The sequence below is a fragment of the Peromyscus eremicus genome, chromosome 2 (assembly GCF_949786415.1).
Source record: "Peromyscus eremicus chromosome 2, PerEre_H2_v1, whole genome shotgun sequence".
In the NCBI taxonomy this organism is placed as follows: domain Eukaryota; kingdom Metazoa; phylum Chordata; class Mammalia; order Rodentia; family Cricetidae; genus Peromyscus; species Peromyscus eremicus.
The window spans coordinates 143715153-143739898 of record NC_081417.1 but is presented as its reverse complement, the minus strand read 5'-3'; the positions used below and the strand labels follow the sequence as shown (position 1 = coordinate 143739898).

Sequence of the window (24746 nt, the reverse complement as noted above, 5' to 3'; positions counted from 1 at the left end):
AAATTCCACTCCTTGTTTTAGGGTGAGGCTGGACAACTCACTCTGAGTGTCTCTTCTGGAATCAGTCCTTCTTGAATATTGGTAATACCATGTGAGATGACCCATATAAAATACATACTTCCCAGTAAACACTCAAAAGACAAAGCCATTACAACCAGCAAGTTAGGGGCTTAGAGGAAGATGGCAACCCTAGTGCTTCCTTGTACAGTATAGTCACTATGACCCAAGCAGAAAAATCCCAAGGGGCTTTTATTAATCATTTGACTTATGCCCAGTGAGTATTTGGACACCTTTTTCTGTTTGGGCCTGCGCCTGGCTGCAGTTTGTCCAAAGTTTTCATAAACAGACTATATGATCTCTGACACAGACTCTTAGTAATCTATAGACGCCCTCAAGCCTCAGAACTACTGGTGCTGGAGAAGGAACCAGTGGCCTCATTCGTACATGTTGAGCCCTCACGACCGCTGCGCTGTAACACTCCAGACTTGGATTAGAAAGAAAATGAGTGCGGATGCGGTTTTGGATGCAGCTTTCCAGGGGAGGGCTGGAAGAAAAACGGAAGGAGCAATCTCTTCTATCTCTAGCGATCACTTATCTCTAGATGAAGCGCGAGAGGCTCGGGTGCCGGGAGCTTTTGGAGGAGAACCGAGCGGGAAACCCACACCTCGGTACAAGCCACTTCTGACACCGAGACCAAGGAGAGCCCCTAGTCTCCCAGCAAACACCGCAGACTTCAAAATAAAACCAACCACCACCAGAGGCGCCCCCCGCCAGCGTGCTTGCGTTGTGCGTGCGTGCGCACAGACTGCTGGGATGCCGCCTCTTCCCTCTCGACCTCCCAGTTTCCCGGCGTGCCTCGGGCCCGCCAAATGGGAGGGGGAGACGCAAGATGGCGGCAGCCGCGAACTCCGGCTCCAGCCTCCCGCTGTTCGACTGCCCGACCTGGTGAGTGGCGGGGCTGCTGGGGCTGGAACGGCCTGGCGTGGGCTAACCGGGGCAAGAAGGGAGGCTGGGTCTTTTCTTACTTTCTTTCTTTTTCGAGACGAAACGAGCGGCTCAAAAAGAGCCTGGAATGATTGAGGGAAAACTGTCCGCTGTGAGGGGCCGGGCGGCGTGTGGAGGAACAGGGGCCCAGGCTCCGAGGAAACCCGAGGTTTGGGGGCTCGAAGGCGTTCGCTTTAGACAGCCCCTGGCTGGTCAGCCGCTCGCAGAGGTGCTGGAGGCCTTGGCCCCTAACTTGCTCCAACTCCTCATTGAGTGTCTGGTGCTCTCAGGGAGCATCACACCTGCCCCCGGTGTTGAACGTCCCGGGCGCGCACGAGCTGGCTTCCCCACCCCAGCCCAACCTGGTGCTGCATCCCCCCGTGGCTGCTGCATCCTCCAAGCGGTGCTTACCCTTCTCCCGCGGACTGGGAGCTCCTTGAGGGCAGGGATGGCGCGGAACTATCCCCCTTGTTCTCTGTGCCCAGACCAGCACGTAGCCCGGTACAAAAGACACCAGAAGTTGTTAGAATACATCATTTTCATCCCTTGGGAAGTTCGTAGGAGTAGTAAGATGATTTAAGCCTTGAGTAGGGTACAGGATGAATAAATACGCATTGCTTTGCACGAGGATGCATCCGAGTTAGCCCTTTCTGCTTTTGCGGCTCCTCACGGTTGTTAACATGTTACTTCTCGGTCTTCTGTTACATTGAGACCTTCAAGGGCAAAAACCCATGCATCATTTCCAGCTCCTAGGCCCGAGTCAAGCACATGATAGGATGTTCAGAAAATATATTTTGGTTTTAATGTTCATTTTTAACCTGTTTCTCGAACAAAATGGGCTTTTGTCCAATGCACTGTCCTTTTAGCTAGTGCCATAAAATGTTGGAGCAGAACCGTGAGATGACTGTGTTGAATCTTCAATTAGATAGACTGCAAATGTAAGGGCCCTGGAAGGTCCAAATGAGCAAGCCCAGGAAGCAAATGAATGTTTGGCTGTTTTCTGCATTTCTTTATACTTCTAAAAAAAAAAAAAATCCATTTGCTTCAGCCTACAAATTCTTTATCCTCACTGGTCCCTGGCTGTACCGATTTAAAATTTGGGCCAGCCAAATATAAAGAGACTCTTTGAGATCACCTGTCATTAAATGTCAGATGACTTGACATGCACACATCCCCCTTGAATGATAAAGCAAAGTACAGAGAAAAGTTCAATGAATTGTTTTTTGTTTTTTGTGGTACCCCCCCCCCCCCAAAGACCTGTTCAGGGTACTTGATTTCATGGGCATGATTTTGATTTGCCCTAGTTCCCTAATTACACATCTCTGATTTGGTCAGAAGAGTTCATCTGGGTAATAGTTTCTGATTATTTTGTGATGAGACACATATCGATCAGTCCCCAAACAACTAACATTTGTTTATTTGTTTTGGGGCAAGATCTGTATATGTAATCCTGCCTGGTCTGAAACTTGCTGTATAAACTAGGATGGCCTTGAAGTTGGAGTGATCCCTCTGATGGAAATTCAGATGTGTGATTCTGTACCCAGCAAAACTGGTTTATTCTGTCCTTATATCAGGAGTAGTAAATCTTAGATTAAAACCCCAGGTTAAACCAGGCATGGTAGCTTACACCTGTAATCTCAGCACAGAGAAGGTAGAGGTAGGAGGCTCAGATGTTCAAGGTCATCCTCAGATACAAACCCACTAAGGATTAAGGCTAGCCTGGGATGCATGAGACCGTGTCTCAAAAAAACAAGCAAAAAGAAGAAACCTCTCCAGGTGATGAGACATGCTTATACACTGAACTCTTTTCTCTCTGAAGTGTTAAAATGCAGGGGTTTTTATTTATTTAATTTGATTGCTCTAAATACAGATCTGCCAAAATTTCCCCTAGAACAATTGACTCACTTGGGAAGAAAGTGTCAAAGGTAGAAAAGCTCTAACAGTGAAGGACGTGACATTTCTCTTTGAACTAATTATAGGCTGGCAGGAGAGCCCTGATGTTGAATGGGATAGGGGTTGTAAAAGACATTTATGGACTCATCCTGAAAAACACTTTTTTTTTTCTGCTCTTTTCCAGGGCAGGTAAACCCCCACCTGGCTTACATCTGGATGTAGTGAAAGGAGACAAATTAATCGAGGTATCGAAATGCACCCCATTCTAAAGGGTTTTCTTAGTGACTCTCCTCTGCTTTGTTTTCAGCAATGTTATTTTTCTTCTTTGTTTTTGTTTTTTTGGTTTGTTTGTTTGTCTATTTTAAGACGGGGTCTCTCTGTAGTTCTGGCTGTCCTGGAGCTCCCTGTGTAGACCAGGCTGGCCTTGAACTCACAGAGATCCACCTGCTTCTGCCTCCCAAGTGCTGTGATTAAAGGTATGTGCCACCACACTGGCTTGTTCTTGATTTTTTTTTTTTTTTTTTTTTTTTTTTTTTGTCTCCCTGTTAAAAAGCTCTAGGGACTGGGGATGTAGCTGTGCAATGGAGTGTTGGTCTAGCATTCAAACAACCCTTTTGGATTTGGTCTCTAGCGCTCAATACTCTTCTCTTCCACAGACACTCGGTTTTTTTTATTATTTCTCTCACTTTCCAAATGAAGATAACTTTTAGCAGTTCATAGCCCTGCAGGGCTCAGACAAACTGGAATATATAGTTTACAATAACTGAGGAAGTTTATGATATAAATTGAGTTTAACATTTAAGCTGCTTCTGTGAAATTAAAGATTAGTTCCATCAGAGTAGTATTGTTAGGTAGGACACTGTCAAAAAAGAAAATGAACTGGAGCTAAGATCCATTCATTTAAAACTAAGGGGAGAGGCAAGGTATGGTGACGCACACCTTTAATCCCAGCACTCAGGAGGCAGAAGCAGGCAGACCTTTGTGAGTTGGAGGCCAGAAGGGCTGTATATTGGGTCCCTGTCTGAAAAAAAACGAATGAGAGAGACAGAATCACACATACACACACACAAGTATAATTATAGTTAAATGTTACAAAGGAAAAGTTTAGTGGAATTACAGCTTTTGCATAGGTTTCTAGAATCTGTGTCACATCAAACTTAGAGTACAATGATTAGCTATTAGATTATAGTGGGATTTTGTTGTTTGATTGGTGTTGAGACAAGATCTCATTATGTAGTCCTGGTTGACCTGGAACTTACAGAGATCCACCTGCCTCTGCCTCCCAAGGGCTGGGATGTTGTTCTTTCATATTTGAGATAGAGTTCCACTCTGTAACCCACACTGGCCTGGAGCTCACCCTGCCTGGTTTCATTGGTCATCCTACCCTGGTCTCCCAAGTGCTGGGATTATCTGAGTCACCATATCTGCCTTATTTATGTTAAGATGTGTATAGTTATTTACCAAGAAATGGAGGCTAAATCCACCGGTTTCATAGTTAGAAATTGGGTTCAAAGCTCTATTATTAAGTGTAATTATTTTTCCTTGATGTATATAATAAAAAAGATGACATATAGATACTAGCTTGGAAAAGGAGGGGTTTTGGGGGTCAGATGGAGTGGTAGAATTGACCAGTCTCACACAGCCCCTTTGAGTTCTTTTATGGAAAAGAACTTTCATGGGTTCTTTTATAGGGCAGAGAGGACCTCAAATGCTTATTAAAAATATCTAGGAACCTCTTTTACTCCAGGTGGTTCCATAGGAAAAAAATTTGTTGCTCCATAGAACAGTGTGAAATTTGAAGACATAAAGAAATCTGCGTTGTGGGCTGGAAAGATGTCTCAACAGGGAAAAGCCTTGCTATGCAAGCCTAACTACTTGAGTTGTACCCCTGGAACTCACACAAGCGTGGAAGAAAAGAGCCAACTATACAAAGTTGTCCTGACCTCCTCCACTGCCTGTTTCCTCCAGTACACACAGGCACGCAGAGGAATAATAATAAACTAAAAGACGAAATCTCTTTTACTAGAATTTAGTAAGTCTTTAGTTTCCAATAAGAATAAACAGGCAAAAAGGCTCAGTGATAACATCACATTCCTTGGTGGGAGATGTATATTTCAAAGTATTTTACCTTATTCAGCACCCTGTGATTATTGGTCTTCATCTGCTGCTGCTGCTGCTCTTATCTTTCATTTCTGCATGTGCTGAGTTGCACACCACTTCAAATTATTATCCATAGGTATATCTATATGACTCTTAATAGAATAGGCCTGAGAAGTGTGTCCTTGTCTCTGTGTGTGTGTGTGTGTTTGTATTTATTTTGCCATGCTAGTGATCAGACAAGGGTCTCATGCTTCTGGGCAAGTATTCTACCCCTTAGCTTAGGTGTATTTATTTTAAGGATTTAGATTTGATCAGCACTGGATACTAACCGAGCTATCTATATCCTAGTCTTGTTTCAGAGGCTTGTGATATGTCGTGATAGTTGGGTTGAAGAAGTGCGATATTAAAGTAAAAGCCATGAGTCTTTTAGGCCCAGTGTGTAAAGACACATTCTGAGTTATAACTCAGAGGCACATCTGATAGTGATCGGCCATAGCTAGCCAGAAATTACAGCTTTAGTAGCCAGAAAGAGCAATGCATGATTCATTCACCTTTTAACATACCTTCTAAATTCTAAGAGGTTTGATTTCCATTAAAATTCCTTTTAACATTTCTGTGGCTGGGATGCTGTTGATAGTGAATGTGTGCATGTAACATGAGAATCCTTTCGCTCTTTTTTTTTTTTTAATTTTTATTTTTTTGTCTTAACTCAATCTCTGATACGTCTTTTGCACCCTAGAATCATTGCTTGTGACCCATTATGAACACTATGGTTATTAACAGACAAATTAGTGAGGATGCCATATTTATAAATAAAAATATAAGTGAGACATACAGTGAGATTCAACCTGCGTAAATGCTACCTTAGAAGACTGTTAATGTTTCAGAGCTCTCTATTACAGCCTGTAACTCACTATGTAGATCAGGCTAGCCTCATACTCACAAGAGCTCTGCCTCTGCCTCTTGAATCACCATTGCATTCCCCAGTCACCATTTTGATAGAGGGTCTTTAGGCTGTTCTGGAACTTACTGTGTAGCTCAGGCAGGCCTTGAATCTATAGTGGTCTTTCTGCCTAGCCTCCAAAGTGCTGGGATTTTAGGCAGGAAGTGTTACACCAGGCTTCCAATGTCTTTTTAGTAACAAGAGTCTTTTTCTGTTTTGTTTTTTTGGGAGGCAGGGGTTGTGGGCAGGGTGTTTTTGTGGTTTTGAGTCAAAGTCCCAGAAGCTACCCCCTGACTTTCCCTGGAACTCACTGTATAGACCACACTGGCTTTTAGTTTATTGTGATCCTCCTGCCTCTGCTTCCTGAATGCTGGGGTTACAGGTGTACATAATTACAGTCCACCTTAATTTGTGTTTTAAAATGTAACACTGGGGTGACTTATTGGCTGTCAGGCCTTTACCAAATCTGGGTGCTCTGAAGTATGGCCCTGATATGATCTATAGCGGCAGCATGTGGGCACTGCTGGATGGAATTCCCCAGAAGTGACCCACAGATCTAAGCTGTTTGAAGGTTAAAGGGAAAGAAGATTTTTTTATTTTGGGGGCATATGACCCATGATACATACTTATTTATTCTTTAAAATGTTCATTCCCAGCTGGTTTACCCTTTAGTACTAGTGGATTAAAGAAATTACATAACAGAGGTTTTAAATGCTCAAACTGGGGGATGGAGAGATGGCTCAGCAATTGAGAATCCGTGCTCTTCCAGAGGACCTGAGTTCAATTCCTTACATTCAGGTTGGGCCACTTGCAACCACCTGTAACTCAGGATCTGGGGGATCAGATGCCCTCTTCTGGCCTCCACAGGTACCTGTACACATGACTTACCCTGCACACAAACACAAAATGAAAATATATTTTTTTTTTTTTAAGACTAGGTCCCACTATGTAGCTCTGGCTACTCTGTAGAGTAGAACTCTGTAGACCTGGAACTCTGTAGACCTCTGTAGCCTTGAACTCACAGAGCTCTGCCTGCCTCTACCTAGAAGTAAAGGCATTTACCACCATGGCTAGCATTTTTAAATGCTTACATTTAAGTGGGCTTTGTGGTACATGCATGTAATCTTAGCGTCTAGGCGGTAGAGAAAGGCAGGAGGGTCAGAAGTTCAAGGTCACTCTGAGCTACATAGCAAGTTTGAAGGCCAACCTGGAATATATGAAATCTTATTTTAAAAAAAAAAGAAATAAAATATATTAAACTGTAAAATCAAATAAATTTTATTTTTCTTTTTTATTTATTTTTATTTTTTTTTTTTGGTTTTTCGAGACAGGGTTTCTCTGTGTAGCTTTGCGCCTTTCCTGGAACTCACTTGGTAGCCCAGGCTGGCCTCGAACTCACAGAGATCCTCCTGGCTCTGCCTCCTGAGTGCTGGAATTAAAGGCGTGCACCACCACCGCCCGGCCTAATAATTTATTTTTATTTTATGTGCATTGGTGTTTTGCCTGCATGTATGCCTGTGTGAGGTTATTGGACCCTGGAGTTACAGACAGTTGTAAGCTGCCACGTAGGTGCTGGGAATTGAACTCCAGTCCTCTGGAAGAGCAGCCAGTGCTCTTAACCACTGAGCTGTCTCCCCAGCTCCTTTATTTTACTTAAAAAAAAAATTTATAAGGGAGGGTGGTATGCCTAAGAATGGAAAGAATGTCAACCCTAGGGGATTGTCCTCACCAGTGATACACTGTAAAACTCATGGCAGGAGTGTGGCAGGTAAGCGCATAGCAGTTGTTGCTGCTAACAGTGCCAGAAGTCCTGCATGAGATGTGGAGACACTAATGCATATGTCCTGAATGGTGAGCCCCCTCCATGGTGCATTATACCTACTGTGAGTTTAATGATTTAGCCACGGGTGAATAGTTCTTGGTTTCTAGCCTTCTACTTCATTATACATCTCTTCTAAGCTTTGTGCTAGCTTTTCTTGGGTTTGTTTTGTTGGGGTGCGTGAGAGAGAGAGAGAGAGAGAGAGAGAGAGAGAATGAGAATGAGAATGAATAAGAATATGAGAACAGGGCCTTACTATGTGTAACCTAGGCTAACCTTGAACTTGCAATCACCTTGCCTTAACCTCTGAAGTTCTTTGTTTGTTTGTTTGTTTTCTGAGATGGGGTTTCTCTGTGTTGTCCTGGAACTAATTCTGTAGAAGAGTGGGCTGGCCCCAACTTGGGGATCCCCTGACTCTGCCTCCCAGGTGCTGGGATTAAAGGTGTGCTGCACCAACAGCCTGGCTTGAAGTTGTAAGATAATAGGTGTTGCTATTCCTGGCCTTATGAGGATTTTAGGAATGTAGGGTGGAATGTGAACCAGAGCTTAATGAGACCTGATATTTAAAGGAAAAAGACAGCATATTAAATGATGGTCATCAGGTGCTCATACTAGATTACTAGACCACTAGACCACTAGCATCAGGCTAGAAATAGGAACTCGTTAGTAATAATTCCCCTAGTGTCCTTCCTTCTATGACTGTAGTTTATAACCGTCTATGACAACAATTGAACTTTTCATAGAGCATGATTCAGCTCAAAGAATGCACTTTCTTTTTCTGCCCTTCCTACTCATTTGCTAATCAAATAATCTTTTTTTCTTTAAGAAAAAAAGATATTTTTACTTTATGTATATGAGTATTTTGCCTACATTTATGTGCACTATGTGCATGCCTGATGCTGTGGAGACTTGAAGACACATTCCCTAAAACTGGAGTTAAAGACAATTATAATACATCATGTGTGTTCTGGGGATCTGAACCTGGGTCCTCAGTAAAAGCAGCCAGTGTTCTTAACCCCTGTACCATCTTTTCAGTTTTATTTCTTTTTCCTTTGAAACAGGGTTTTACTATATAATAGCCTTGGCTCTATTGGAACTCACTATATAGACCAGGCTGGCCTCCAACTTTGAGATCTCCCCTGTCTCTGCCTCCTGAGTGCTGGCATTAAAGGCATTCAGCTACCATTTCAGCCCTTAGTAAAATTCTTATTTCAGCAATGTATGGTGGCTTACACCTTTAATCCCAACACTTAGGAGATAGAGGCAGGGGATCTCCCTGAGTTTGAGGCTAGCCTAGAGTTCCAGGCCAGCCAGAATTATATTTAAATTTTTATTTTATGATCATTAGTGTTTTGCCTGCCTGTGTGTCTTTGTGAAGGTGTTGGGTCACCTGGAACTGGAGTTATAGACAGCTGTGAGCTGCCATGTGGGTGCTGGGAATTGAATCCAGGTCCCCTGGAAGAGTAGTCAGTGCTCTTAACCACTGAGCCGTCTTTCCAGCCCCCAGAGTTACATTTTAAAAAAGAAGAATATAAGAATTATCTCACAGGAAGAGGCCACTTAAGTCTAATGGAATTAAGAACAGTTTTGTTTTGTTTTTGATACCAGCTCTACACAGTGGAGGATTGTATTTGGAGAGATGAAATGTAATCCTCCATCAAAAAGTTTTAGCTTAGTAAACTGCTATTTGAGTACATAGAGGTGGGCCTGTACATAGAGCATTTGGGGGAAGGTGTGCTTCAAGGCAGGGTTTCTCTGTTGCCTTTCCTGTCCTGGAACTCTGATAGACCAGGCTGGCCTTGAACTAATAGAGATCCACCTGCCTCTGCCTCCCAAGTACTGGAATTAAAGGCATGTGTCACCACCGCCTGGCTCATAGAGCATTCTTGAGGTAAGTTTGTGCCAGTGACTTGAAATAAGTACTTAGAAATAGGCAAAGACATATTTTTCCCTGCTCAGTAGTCCAGATCCCTGTATTTCAGCTGACAGTTCTGCCCTGAAGACATTTTTGTTGAACTTGGATGAGTCCATTGCCCTGGAGAAGAGGTCTGTCATTTGGAATTTCAGTGGCATGCATGGAACAGGGGTGAATAATGTCCCTCAGGAGCCAGGATGAACTAATGGAACAGTATGTTTTTATCTTAGCTAGAAGTGAGAGGAATGCATGCTGGCCGTTTAGGATCTAGTGTGCATCACATGTGAGAGATGTTCCCTGTTTGGATCTTACGATGGTCAGAAGCTTGCGTTGGAAAACCCCCCCATGCTGATCTTATTAGACCCTAGAACTTGACAATGGGAGATGCTTTTCTCGACTGCCAGAAATTTTACCTATTCGAGATCCTCCACTTACATGATTGGAAGTTTTTGCTAAACTTGGTTGCAGTAAGAGTGAAGTAATATGCAATTTCATGTTTATTTAGAAACTGATTATTGATGAGAAGAAGTATTACTTATTTGGGAGAAACCCTGATTTGTGTGACTTTACCATCGACCATCAGTCTTGCTCTCGAGTCCATGCAGCACTGGTTTACCACAAGCACCTGAAGAGAGTTTTCTTGATAGATCTCAACAGCAGTAAGTGCCTGCCTCCCGTCACTGCTCCCCAGGGGGACTGAAATGCTGTTTGGGGTCTTGGGCTGGGGGGGACCTTTTTTTTTTTTTTTTTTTTTTTTTTTACCAGCTCTTCTTTATTTCTGAGATTTTCTTGAAATAATTGACTAAGGGGAAAAGATAGTTTGGGAGACATCTGTATATAGAGAGAATAAAAATGGCACGAAGGAACTCAGGAGTATTGATGTTCAAGTCCTTGTAAGACTATGGCAAACTCGGATCCAGTTTAAGTTGAAATCATGATAGTGTCATTGGTATGCAGCAATACAGGATGTTTACAAAATACTTGAGCAACATTTTTTGTTTATAATAGGTTATTTAGTTATTTATCCCAGATATACTTTGCTTTAACTGAATTACAACAATTTTAATTTCATAAGTACATTGCAATTTAATTTAATTAAATTTTAAACTTTGCTTAAAATAGTCTACAGAAATGCAGTTGAGACTGGATGGTGTGGACCGCTAAAGTTTGCTTGTTTGTCATGATAAATAGAGTAAAATGTATAAAGTTGTACTTCCTCTGCTCATCATGTTTGGCCCTCCCCACCTACCTGAGCACACACAGACACACACCTCCCCAGTCTGTTTACATAAGGACTCCATGAGCCTTGTCTTACGGGTACTTATCTTTTCTTTCCATTTCATAACATGCAGAATGCTGACATGGAAAAATTCACTCTGGTAGGATTTTGGTTTGCCTTGGCATTGACATGGCATCTGTGCTGGCCAATCTCCTCTCCTGTCCTGGGGAAAAGCTAAAGCATAATGCCACCAGACCAGCAGTTTTCATGTTGTTAGACTTGGAGCTAGAGAGGGCAGACCACACCGATGCTTGCCTCGTGCCTTGGAGAGCAGAGCATGGCCTCTGCTAGATTGGAGGTATTCCTGCTGGACCCAGAATGGAGCCAAGGCTTTCTGGCAGCAGAGAACAGGCAATGAATGGTGTTCGTTGTGGAGATCAGCAGATTTAAAGGTGTGTAAGAGATCCACTAAAGAGATTCAAAGCTTCCTTGCTGTAACACAGGACAGGATGAAGTGAACTAGTGACATTTCCATCCTAGAAAGTATTTTTCTGCAGACATAGTGGCACACGTCCGTATTCCCAGCACTCAGGATGATGAGGCAGGAAAATCATGAATTCAAAGTCAGTATGGTTAACATAGTTCGTTTGAGTCCAAACTGTCTACATAGTAAGTTGAAAGCTAGCCCTAACTACATAGTGAGACCTTGTCTCAAAAACCAAGGGCTGGGGTTGTAGCTCAATACATCCTAGGTAGAGTGCTTGCCTAGGATGGATAAGACCTTAGTACTGGAGAAAGAATCAAACAAAAAAGCTGCTTTTATGAATATAATCCTGAATGTGACATTTGTTGTCATTAGAAACTAACGATCAGAAAAACAAAATTGAAGTGCTCTGGGAACTGACTTCCTGAGAGAGGCAAAGATGATGCTCCCCTCTGAGAACGCTGGCTGCTTTTGATTTTGTCCTTACAGTTCTGATTTGGTTATTCCCAGCTCATGGCACTTTCTTGGGTCACATTCGGTTGGAACCTCACAAGCCTCAGCAGATTCCCATCGATTCCACGGTTTCATTTGGTGCGTCCACAAGGGCATACACTCTGCGAGAGAAGCCTCAGACATTGCCATCGGCTGTGAAAGGAGATGAGAAGATGGGTGGAGAAGATGATGAACTCAAGGGCTTGCTGGGACTTCCAGAAGAGGAGACGGAGCTTGATGTAATTCCTGTCATTTTTGTCTTTTGGGACCCTTGTTTTTGCAGTGTGTAGCCGTTCTTCCTGGTTCGAAATGACAGTACCGTAGTAGCAGGAGGCTCTTTTAAGTGTGGTAATGAGCATATGGCTAGCTGTGACCAGGTTTCCCTGCACATGTGGGGGACCATGTGCTTCTTCACTGGCTATTAGAGGCTGAGACCAAGAAATTGCATTTTTCTGTTTTAGTTTTTGTGGGTTTTTTAGATGTTATTTATTTTATATGTTTGGTGTTTTGCCTGCATAAATGTATGTGCATACCACTGAGTTCAGAATATGGAGTTGGATCCCCAGGAACTGGAATTATAGTTGTGAGCCACCATGTGAGTGCTGGGAATCGAACACAGGTCCTCTGGAAAAGCAGCCAGTGCTCTTAATTGCTGAGCCATGTCTGCAGCCCCTGTTCTCTCTGTTCTTATGACTGCATAGAGCTGCATCGTCCAGTGCAGTAGTCACTAACCACATTTCATGTATTCCGTCTTCACATGTGTAATGGGTAACATGTTGAGAATTCAATCAACTATGTCATGGGAGTCTCTGTAAACAGCATAACTTTATACAACATTGACGTTATTGAGGCTATAGATATTCTCATTAAGTATGATCAAGGGGGGCTGGAGAGATGGCTCAGAGGTTAAGAGCACTGGCTGTTCTTCCAGAGGTCCTGAGTTCAATACCCAGCAACCATGTGGTGGCTCACAACCATCTATAATGAGATCTGGTGCCCTCTGCTGGTTTGCAGGCATACATGCAGACAGAACACTATACATAATAAATAAATAAATCTTTAAAGTATGATCTAGAGCTGATAGAAAGTTTGTGGGAGCCTGCATAGACACCTGAGGATCTGTATATTTTGCTATCCATGGGAAGTCCTTGAATGTGTACATGCACGCGCAAACACACACACACACACACACACACACACACCATACACACACACACCCCTTGGATGCCCATGGAAGACTCATTTCTGTTGTCACAGAAAGTTGTGTTGAATAACACCAGCTTAGCAAAGCCAACAGTCATTCATTTGGCCTTTTTGGTGCTGACCAGACAACCCAGGAATCTAAGAACTAGGCTGCTTTGGGGCTGGAGAGATGGCTCAGTGGTTAAGTTCACAGGCTGTTGTTCCAGAGTAACCTGGTTGAATCTTATCACCCATGTGGTGGCTAACAACCGTCTGTAACTCCAGTTGCGGAGTTATGTTTATGCACATGGTGCACAGACATGCATGCAGGCAAAACATCCACATACATAAAATAAAAATAAACAATAAAATAAATTAAAATAAATAAGGACTAGCCTATTTTCGTTCTTATAAATATGGATGCCTCTATGGCCATGCATTTTACAAAATTTAATTTCAAAGTGGTGAAAGTGTTGTTCTTTTAATCTTTCACTTTATTTTGGTGTTGGGGATTAAACTCAGGGCCATGTGCATGCTAAGCACTCACTCTACAACCATCCTGTATCTCCAGCCTGTTTTCAGGAGACTGACCCCAGTAATTTGTGATTTTATATGTCTCTTATTACAGTGCTGTGGTTTGTCTGTTCACATAGACCAAATGCAAATATGTTCTTAACCAGCCCTGGGCATTTACTATTTCTATACACTCCAGCAGCTTCCCAGGCTTCTGGAAGAAAAACAATAGCACTTAACAATGTGGATGTCACTTTCTTCTGAAGTAGCCTCCTCCTATCTGGGGCCTTGGTGTCTCTCTTGTCTGTTCCCTTCCAGGCTATTGTGCTTCCCTGTCTTCTGGTGAGGTGTTAGGTCCTCCTGGGGTTTTGGGATCTCTCAGGCTGTGGTGCTAAGGCCAAATTAATCACGAGACAGGTGGAACTGGGGCCAGATGCAGGAAGGAGAGTAACAAGATATTAATGCCCAAAATTAAGTGCTTCCATTGTCCTTAAAACTTTTAAAGGAGAAAAAGCCAGGTGTGGTGGCTCATTCTTGTGATTTCAGCACTTAAGCACACGAAGTTGAGGCAGGAGGATTGCTACAAATTTGAGAAGAACCTAGTCTATATAGATCTTGTCTGTCTGTCCCCGCCCTCTACCCCACACACAGGAAGGAGGCTGGGTTAAAAGGCCAGCTACTGAGAAGATTTTGTTGTCTTTTTCATCTGTTTTGTTACTTTAAAATAAATGTTAGTATTCCTCCCAGATAAATTTCCTTTAATTCTTGGCATAAAGTCATGGTAGCACTCCTTCAAGACCAGCAAAGTAACCAACCGTCCCCTCATTTCAAGGGCGACCTGTTCTCTCAGAGCCTTTCACCTCCTTTTAAATGACACTCTCATGGTTGGTGAGGATGGTTTATGTTCTCTATTAATAGTCTTAATTAGGACAGTAGGAATCTCTGAATGAAGAAGGCAGTCTCACTGGCCTCGGAGGTCAGAATAAGCCTCAGATGCCTTCTTGCCCTTTATTAGTATTTTCTCCATCAAACTCCCTGGTACTAATTCTAGTCTTTGTTGTGTGAACCTTGGCTTAGAACCTGACAGAGTTCAACACTGCCCACAACAAACGCATTTCAACCCTCACTATTGAGGAGGGAAATCTGGACATTCAGAGACCAAAGAGGAAGAGGAAGAACTCACGGGTGACCTTCAGTGAGGATGATGAGATCATCAACCCAGGTAAGAGTTCTCCCTAGTTTCTTGTTTTTAATATTATTTTATCTCATGTGCATTCATGTTTTGCGTGCATGTATGTCTGTGTGAAGGTGTCGTGTTCCCTGAAATTGGAGTTATAGGCAGTTTTGAGCTGTCATGTGGGTGATGGGAATTGAACTCAGGTCTGGAGAGGCAGCCAATGCTCTTAACCACTGAGCTATCTCTTCAGCCCCCTAATTGCTTTGATGGAAAGGTTAAGGTCTCAGTAGCAAACACAATGTATGGGCCGTTGGGGTGCTCTAATGAGGAGAGATGTTCTCTATAGTTCATCAGCGTAGTGCTGTGGACATGTAAAGGAGGGGCTGACAGAGGGCTCTGGGCAATGTAGTATATAGAGCAAAGCTGGTTCTCCTCTGCTGACCCGGTAGGCTGTGTTATGTGAAGGTTCAAGTGAGGATGGCTTTTGTTACCTTCACTCAAAGCAGCATCCTTGTCTCTGGGTAGCTCAATGGGTTGGGTAGCAGTGCCATCTGCTGCCACCATTAATTACATCGAAAACTCCTCTCTGTAAGGAAGTCACCTGCAGTAGATGTGGAAATGACAGGAAGGTGAGAGCATCAGTTTGTAGGGAAGGGTGCTGCTCTCTTAGTTAGGGTTTCTACTGCTGTGGAGAGACCATGACTGCAGCAACTCTTAGAAAGGAAGACATTTTATTGGGGCTGGTTCCCAGTTGAGAGGTTTACTCCATTATTGTCATGGCGGGAAGCGTGCAGGCAGACGTGGTGGGTGCTGGAGGGGGAGGTCAGAGTTCTCATCTGGATCCACAGGCAGCAGGAAGTGACAGTGACACACTGGCCAGGCTTGAGCTTCTGAGACCTCAAAGTGTCATTTGTCGGTCTCCCCCCCCCCCTCCGTGACACAAGGTCACACTTCCTAATGGTGCCACTCCCTATGGGCCTATGGAGGGCCCATTTTTACTCAAGCCACCACGGACTTTTTTTTTATTTATTATGTATACAGCATGCATGTCTGCAGGCCAGAAGAGGGCGCCAGATCTCATTACAGATGGTTGGGAGCCACCATGTGGTTGCTGGGAATTGAACTCAGGACCTCTGGAAGAGCAGTCAGTGCTCTTAACCTCTGAGACAGCTCTCCAGCCCCCACCACAGACTCCTAAGTTTACTGGCTGGGTGACTGCTCGTCTTTTGAGCTCATGTTACGTCTCAAGTGCTCTGATACAGTGGCAGCACCTGCCTAGTGTGTACACATGCTGTGGGAATAACTCCATTTCTACATTCAGGTTCAAATAGCAGTTATTTAAACGAGAGCTCTGCTCCACTGACAGCCCGTGGTGGGTGTGAGGTGGGGGATGACCAGTGACTTAGGGGATTTCACTTCATTGAAAACAGCCTGGGCCTTCGGGGTATGGAGAAACCAATCAAGTGCAATTCAAAATTGCATTGAGAGAAGGTTGGGGATAGTCATCCCATTTGCCTGTGTGCTGATAGAGCTCTTGTGCCGTCCTTAGCTCCTGAGCCCTGGTTCTTAGCCATGTATAGGGGGTATAAGGAAACTGTGTGTGGGGGGAGAAGGGGAAGCCCAGCTCCAGTAGGCCAACCCCAGAGCCCATGGGTACCAGGGAGTTAGCCTGCATAAACAAAGAGAGAACCAGCACATCCAAGGCTTATGTTTATAGAGACAATTCAGAGAAATCCTGGGTCGGCAAAATAGCTTGCCAGGTGAAGGCATTTGCTGCCGAACCCGAGTTTGGTCCCCAGAACTTCTGTATTGGAAGAAAAGACCTGGTTTCCATAGACTTATCATGGGATGTGTACACGCACACATACACGTACGCACACAGAGATACACACACACACACACACACACACACACACACACACACACTTAAATGAAAAACCTTTAGGTGAAAGGGATTCCTGTGATAGATACTGGGGCGTCTGTTCAGTGACAAGTACATGTTGATAGTGGATGGATTGGATTGGATTCTTTCTCAGAATAGTGGGTATTAAAGGAAATGTTCAGGCAGAGACTAGATGTTCAATCTGAGAAGCCTGCTCATGGGTCATCCTACTTTTCAGTACTAGGGATGAAAACTGCAATGTTGTATATTCTAGGCTAGCTAGAAAAAAGAAATCAGAAATCTGCACCCTGCGCCTTACTGTGCAGTGTGTTTAAGTAAGGCAACATAGTGCTTGAGAGCAGGGACTAGGCAGATGTGGTGGTACACACCTGCCTGGGAGGCAGAGGCGTGCAGATCTTGGTGAGTTTGAGACCAGTGTCATCTACATGGTGAGTTCCAAGCCAGCCAGGGCTACACAGTGAGAGCCTGTTTCAAAAAGAAATGGAGCCGGGCGTTGGTGGCGCACGCCTTTAATCCCAGCACTTGGGAGGCAGAGCCAGGCGGATCTCTGTGAGTTCGAGGCCAACTACAGAGTGAGTTCCAGGAAAGGCGCAAAGCTACACAGAGAAACCCTGTCTCGAAAAACCAAAAAAAAAAAAAAAAAAAAAGGAAAAAAAAACAGGAATTAGGGGGCTGGAAAGATGGCTCGGCCGTTAAGAGCACTGGCTGCTCTTCTAAGGGTCCTGAGTTTTCCCAGCAACCACATGGTGGCTCACAACAATGGCACACAATATATAGTGGGTACTGATGTATACATGCAGATAGAACACATACACACACACACACACACACACACACACACACACACACACATCTTTTAAAAAAAAAGAGCAGGAACTGGAATTGGGCATAGTGTGATCCCAGCACTGAGGAAGCAAGAAGAGTATATGTTTGGTTTTAAATTTTATTTGTTTTGTATTGGTGTGTCCGTATGTGAGCCTGCACGCAGATATATACACCACATGCAGGTTGGAGTCCCTGGAGACCAGAAAGGAAGTGAACCTCTTCAAGAGCGTTGAGCACAGTTAACTGCTTACTGAGACATCTCTCCAGCCCCAAGCAGTTTGTTTTGGAGACAAGGCCTCTCACTAGCCTAGGAGCTGATTAAGCTAGGCTAGCTAGCTCATGTACCACCATGGCAGGGTTTTTGGTTTTTGAGTGTGTATATATGTGCATGCACTTGTATACATGTATATGTACACACGCATGTGCTCTATGTGTACTGTGTGTGCAGGTACCTGCAGAGACCAGACGAGGGCATTGCATCTCCTGGAACTGAGTTCCAGGTGGTGGTGAGGTTACCTGATGTAGATACTAGAAAATGAACCCACATCCTCTTGAGGAGCAGCAAATGTTCTTAATCACTGAGCCATCCCTCCAATTCTCTTGTTTTCTTTGCTTCTTTTCATTTGGATTAGGATAAATTCCTTTGTATTTATTTAATGTGTAAGAGTGTTTAGCCAGGCTGTATGTGTGCATCACGTGCATTTCCTGCAGAAGCCAGGAAAGGGGATCAGATCTCCTGGAGCTGGTCTTACAGATGGCTATGAACCATCTCTCCAATCATGCCCCCACCTCTTTCTTAAGACAGGATCTCATGTAGGCAAAGCCAGTGCTAAATTCCCAATTTCTCCTGCCACTTTCTGAGTGTGTGTGCCACAGTGCCTGGCTTGTATGTCCTGTTTTAAAATGTAAAGTGGGTGGCACATGAGAAAGAACACGATTAGGGAAGCAGTTCGTTTTCTTTGATGATATTAAGCTAATGGTTGCTTAAAGTGTTTCATGTGCTTTCTCCTCACTCAGCCCTTGGTGATGTAACTCTTATATTCATTGTGGAGCAGCCCAGCCACCTCTCTGCTTCGAGAGTATTTGACACTTTGGGGCTGGAGAGATGGCTCAGCAGAGGACCCAAGTTCCATTCCCAGCACCTGTGTTGGCAGCTCAAACTACCTGAAACTCCAGCTCCAGGGGACCTGCCATTGTCTTCTGTATTCTGTAGACATGCACTCACACTTGTGCTTACCCACACATACACACAACTAAAATCTAGAGTTTTCTTTTTTAAGACAGGGTATTACTGTGTAGCTCCGCTGGCTTGGAGCTGTATATAGGCTAGCCTTGAACTCATAGAGATCCACCTGTGATGTGTTGTAGCCTGTCTGATTTGGTACTATGAATTCTTCAAAGGCAGGAGAGTATCATGTTCTTGTGTGCATGGTAGCCAATGCTTGAGGCTTGAAAGAGTGACTGAAAGTGGGCTTGTTACCTACCTTGATGGTCTCTCCCTGCAGAGTGAAGCCAGAAGCTCTAGGGTGTGGGGTGTGTCTTCAGCCAAGAAAAGGAGCTGCTTTGATGGGTTACTCAGACCCTCTAGTGAGAGTTGTGAACGGGAAGCCCTGGTTCTAATTCCTAACTCTGATCTTTGCTGATGAACAGACATGGCAGTATATGTGGTTATGGCCACTTGCCATTTCATTTCGTTTTATTTATTTTATATGCATTGATCCTTAGCTTACATACATGTCTATGTGAGGATGCCAGATCCCCTGGAACTGGAGTTACAGACAGTTGTGAGCTATCATGTGGTTACTGGGAATTGAACTCAGGTCCTCTAGAAGAGCAGGCAGTGCTTTTAACCACTGAGCCATCTCTCCAGCCCCATGTCATTTTATTTTTACCACTAAAATAGTCCGTTGCTTTATCTGCCCTCAAAAGAGAAATACATAGAAAAGAAAAAACTCTGGGAAAGCAGTGTATCGCACAGGCCTGTTTCTGGTTGCTTGGATTAAAGTCTTGACTCTTCCCCGCTCCAGCAGCTAGACTGGCCTAGTGCTTTGACTCTTCTGAGCCTTGATCTGTTTCTCATCTGCTCAGTGCAGTTCAGCAGTCCCTGCCTTATGGGGTTGTTGGGAAGGCTTAGCACATAATATTTAGTGTTAGCTGTATTTTCCCATTTGAACAAGCTGGTGGTTTGGTGTGCAGCTGAATCCCTTACTCTCGCAACCCTGCTCTGGTCTCCTTTTGCAGAGGATGTGGACCCCTCTGTCGGCCGCTTCCGGAACATGGTGCAGACTGCAGTGGTTCCAGTCAAGGTAGGAAGCACCTTCAAGAAAAGAGTGTTTGAAATGCCAAGTAGTCTGTGCTCAGAATCCCACCTTTGGGATATGATGCAGTTGTGGTACATGTGCTTGGCTAAGTCCAGGCCCTGATCCTCAGCACTACAGCAACCACTAAAAACGGTATAGATGAATGCTAATCTGTGCGTAATTTCAGAACACATCCTGTGCTTCTCTCCTGTTAAAAAAATTCTGTATAACTTATATTTCTTTTATATGTATGAGTGTTTTGATTGCATGTATGCATGTACACCACATGCATGCCTAGTGCCCTAGAAAGCCTGAGGGAGCATTAGATTCTCTGGAGCTAGAGTTACAGACAGTTGTGAGTGAGCCACTGTGTCAATGCTGGGAACTGAACCTGGGTCCTCAGGTAGAGCAGCCAGTGCTCTCAGTTGCTTAGCCATTTCTCCAGCGCTTCTCTCCCATTTTTCATCTCTGGGAATACCCTTCCCCTCACCCAGTGTCTCAGAAATCCTGGAGTCCCCATAGAAGGACTTGAGGTGGCCAGCCAGAATACAGTGGACTAACAATTTGCTCTGGAAATGTAGTCATCTTCCCTAAGGGTGCAGACAGGTCTACCTTCCTTTTATCTTCTCTGCTGTCTCGGGTTGAAAGAAAAGCATTAACATGTGGCATTTGCCATGTCCTTTTAAAAATTATTTTGCCACCGGGCGGTGGTGGCGCACGCCTTTAGTCCCAGCACTCGGGAAGCAGAGCCAGGCGGATCTCTGTGAGTTAGAGGCTAGACTGGTCTACAAAGCGAGTTCCAGGACAACCAGGACTATTACACACACATCCTTACCACACACATTCTTGACACAAATTTGATTACTCTTGGACTGTTTAAAAGTTGGGCACCCAAGGCCAGGCAGGCATGGTGGTGCACACCTTTAATCCCAGCACTTGGGAGGCAGAGGCGGGTGGATCTGAGTTGGATGTCAGCCTAGTCTAGAGTGAGTTCCAGGACAGCCAGGGCTGTGTAGGAGAGACTGTCTCAAAAGAAATAACAAGAGCCATTGCTTAGATGACATCAGACCTTGAGAGTTCAGAAACAGTGGCTGGCTGCACGGTGGCACTTTCCCCAGATGTTAGCTTTCTAAGGCAGGAGTGGAGAGAAACTAAGGCTTCATCTCAGGTCTCCTTTCTGTTTTCTCCCCTGTCCTGTGGCAAACCACAGAAGAAGCGGATGGAAGGCTCTGGCTCTCTGGGCCTGGAGGAGACAGGGAACAGGCGCATGCAGAACTTTGCCTTCAGCGGAGGACTCTACGGGGGCCTGCCCCCCACACACAGTGAGACAGGCTCCCAACCACACGGCATCCATGGGACAGCACTCATCGGTGGCTTACCCATGCCATACCCGAACCTCGCCCCTGACGTGGACTTGACTCCTGTTGTACCATCAGCGGTGACCATAAACCCCACGCCAAACCCTGCCGTCTATAACCCTGAAGCTGTAAATGAACCCAAGAAGAAGAAATACGCAAAGGAGGCTTGGCCGGGCAAGAAGCCCACACCTTCCTTACTGATTTGATAGTTTTGGCTGTGGAGAGGGTGGGATGGGTGGGGATGGGTGGAGGGCTGACTAGGGGAGCTAATGAACTAGGGAGAAAACTTCCATGTGTGCGGTATCGTCTTTCAGAAAGTCTCTGGGGTCCTAACCATGTACTATTGGGACTGGGGTGGGGCCAAAGTACCAGTTAGAGACCTGAGTCAGAACACGTGAAGTGTGGAGAAAGGCTTCCCAGGCCCTAAGCAGACTGCCCTGGCGCTCTCCCTGTTCCGCCACCTCCTAGGACGGTTTTTATACGAAGTCGCACACATAGATGGAATCCAGAGCTATGGAGGAGGCGGTAACCTCATTTAAATCCATTTCCCTTGTGAGTCCCAGGTAGCAAAATGGTTGCCATGGATCCCAGGTTGGAGGGCATTCTTCATTTAAACCAAGGTCTTTGGTCCGTGGTTTTGAGGTCCAGTAGTTAGGCCTTTCTCCTCTTGTCATTTCTGCTGGAGTGAGACCATTTTGAGTTCCCGTTGTCTGTGGCCAGTGTCACAGGCACGGGTTGTGGGTTTTTAACAGTATTGTTGGACTTGACCTATTTTCCTTGTCCACACTGAACACTCCACTTGCCTAGTGCTCATTTAGTCCGGTGCTGCCCTCGCCGTGACATCACCTTTTGTGTGTGCCGTGAGGCAGTGTCTTAAGAATATGACCAGTTAGGGTGGCTCACGTTGAACAGGAAAAGACTGCTTTGCGAGGACCAGGTTTGTGTCAGGAGGACATGCTCAGCTGTTGGTTTGGAGGCTCCCCCACCCCCCACCCCAGTGGAGAGTTCTGGTTATTCAGAGCTCCAGGCTAGACCTGGCTAACAGGAGATGAGGGAGGAGCCCTTGTCTGAGCTTTGTACAGACTTGTACATTTGTGTAATAGGCCTTTTCTGCTTTAGTGTAGCTTTTTACCTGTAACCTTTATTACATTGTAAATTAAATGTAACTTTTGTCATTTGGGTGCCGTCTGGAGTCTTGTTGCCAGGAGACACTTGTCGGGGCGTGGCTGTTGTCCTGGGAGCTGGTGCTCTGCCCCTGTTAATTACCACAAATAAAAGTAGCCCCCAAGGAATGTGACAATTCTCATTAGAGATTGTAATCCTCAGACTGAGGCCCTGAGGTTCAGGGTTGAAGAGGTGCCTGTTGCAGATGGTCAGAATTCAGAACAGATGCTGTATGCTGACCAAGCACGAGGTGTGGGCAAGGTCAAGGCTGGTGTGTTCTGGGTCCTGGAGTCTCAGTCACTGCAGAGACATAGGACTTTCTGGGAAGGGACCAAATTCCAGTCACATGGGTTGATGTGAGAAGCAGGGACAGCAGGACCAGGGGCACAGAGGCGTCCTTGGCTGCATAATGAGTTCAGGGCCTGCCTGGACAACTCAAAGGTCAACAACAAAACCCATGGTTAAGAGGGTTGAACTTGCAGCAGAAGCAGCCTCTAGAGAGGAGATGGGACGCCATAGTCAGAAGGTTGGCATCTCCAGTCTGCACGGGTGAGTCCTGTCTCGTGAAGACACCTTCACAGCAAAGTCTTAGGACTACACTCATCCCCAAGGCCCTTCCTACGTGCTGTGGAGCTACTCACAGCACTTCGAGTGGTCTGCCCTAAGGAGAGTCGGGCTCAGATAAATAACTTGTCCATGAGCACTGTGGGTACGGGAACTTCCAAGCACGAGTTGCGTGGCTGCTTGGACAATGGACGTGAAGAGGTCCAAGTTGTCTATTGTCGCTCCATTATGCCTGCTTGTGTCTCAGTGTTCTCCTGTTTTGAAGTTTTAAAATGTCCAATAGAGGCAAGAGTGTTGGCACACACCTTTAATCCCAGAATTCAGGAGGCAGAAGCAGGGGGATCCCAGAGTTCGAGGCCAGCTTAGTCTACAGAGTTAAGTTCCAGGACAGCCAGGGCTACACAGAAACCTGCCCTGTCTCAAAAACAAAAACACACACAAAATAGGGGATGTCTCAGTAAAGTGCCTGGCATACAGGTATATAAGTCAGAGTTCAAGTCCCTAGCACCCCAAGAATTATACTCCATGACATAGGTATGTAACCCCTAACATGGGCACGGTTGTGGGGAGGGGGGGCGGGCAGAGACAGACAGGTCCCCAGAACTCATTAGCCTGTCTAATCAAGTCCAAAAATGGAAGTTTTAGTGAGACACCTCAGGGAATGACTTGGAGAGCAATGGAGGAAGACAGTCAACAATATGAGCATACATCCACAGGGGTGCACATACCCACAAAAGGTACTTAAAATGTATTAAAAAATAAGACAGCTGGATGTAATGGTACATACCTGTAATTCTGGCACTTGAGAGGTAGAGGCAGGAGGATCATGAGCTCCAGGCTAGCCTCAGCTTCATAATGAGTTTAAGGCCTAGCCTGGGATAGGTGAGACCTTGTCTGAGACAAGCCAGAAAGAAATGGCCACATTGCTGCACTGTCTAAATGGGAGGACTAGATGAGGTCAGCAAGCCCTGACTTAGGAGGTCAGCGTGGCTTCCAGGGGGTAGCACTGTAGTTGAGTACTAAATAACTACCCAGAGCCAGGTGGTGGTGGCACACACCTTTAATCCCAGCACTAGGCAGGCAAAGGCAGGCAGATCTCAATGAGTTCAAGGCTAGCCTGGTCTACAAAGTGAGTTCCAGGACAGCCAGGAACCCTGTCTCAAAATAAAAAACAAAAGGAAAAAAAAACAAACTACCTGCTATGGGATATCCTTCTGTATGCTGTGTATGTATTGCTCTGATTGGTTGATAAATAAAGCCATTTGGCCTATGGCAAGGCAGCTTAGAGGCAGACAGGAAATACAAGCAGATAGGAAGAAGAGAGGAGAGGAGGGAGAGATGCCAGCCTGCCGCCCAAGGAACAAAATGCCAGCAAACCAATAAGCCACAGAACACGTGGCAAAACATAGATTGATAGAAATGGGTAATTTAAGATGTAAGAGCTGTCTAGCCAGAGGCCTGCCATAGACTCTACAGTTTGTAAACAATAGAAGCCTCTGTGTATTTACTTGGGTCCCAGCGGCTGCAGGACCAGGTGGGACACAGGGAAACTTCTGACTACATGTACCCAGAAGGGGTGGACCAAGGTTTTCCAGGAGGAGGAACTGCTATGAGAGAGCCCTCAAAAAAGGAACTTGGCACAGGGATGGCCAGTGGCTGGAGGGGAAGAGAGGCCACCACACAGGCTTTGTTGGGGAATTCGAAAGCACTAAAAGGGTTTCACACACACACACACACTTAAAAAATTCAGCTGGATATGTGGTTCATACCTGTATGGCATGGGAGTCTGAGTTGGGAGGATCTCAAGTTCCAGGCCGACCTGGGCTACATAGCAAGACTGCCTTAAAAACAAAACAAAGAAAAAAAAAATGGGCAGTGGTGGTGCACACCTTTGATCCCAGCACTTGGGAG

At 45.1% G+C, this 24746-nt stretch overlaps 1 protein-coding gene and 1 non-coding gene across 2 annotated transcripts; both read left to right on the top strand.

Annotated features, from left to right (window-relative positions):
- Positions 1 to 823: 823 nt before the first annotated feature.
- Ppp1r8 (protein phosphatase 1 regulatory subunit 8) lies at positions 824 to 22282 on the top strand. The gene is made up of 7 exons (XM_059255107.1): positions 824 to 945; positions 3062 to 3122; positions 10160 to 10313; positions 11868 to 12088; positions 14622 to 14766; positions 19691 to 19755; positions 20960 to 22282. Exons 1-7 carry the CDS (start codon positions 890 to 892, stop codon positions 21311 to 21313), a joined length of 1056 nt encoding a protein of 351 aa, XP_059111090.1. The 5' UTR covers positions 824 to 889; the 3' UTR covers positions 21314 to 22282.
- On the top strand, positions 5290 to 5455 carry LOC131905437 (small Cajal body-specific RNA 1). The gene has a single exon (XR_009377949.1). It is a non-coding gene; the product is annotated as a small Cajal body-specific RNA 1 (non-coding RNA).
- Positions 22283 to 24746: the final 2464 nt, after the last annotated feature.

Coding starts and splice junctions, on each gene's coding strand:
- Ppp1r8 (XM_059255107.1), top strand. CDS start 890: ATGGCGGCAGCCGCGAACTCCGGCTCCAGCCTCCCGCTGTTCGACTGC. Junction 3,123..10,159: donor AAGGAGACAAATTAATCGAG/GTATCGAAATGC, acceptor ATGTTTATTTAG/AAACTGATTATTGATGAGAA. Junction 14,767..19,690: donor TGATGAGATCATCAACCCAG/GTAAGAGTTCTC, acceptor CTCCTTTTGCAG/AGGATGTGGACCCCTCTGTC.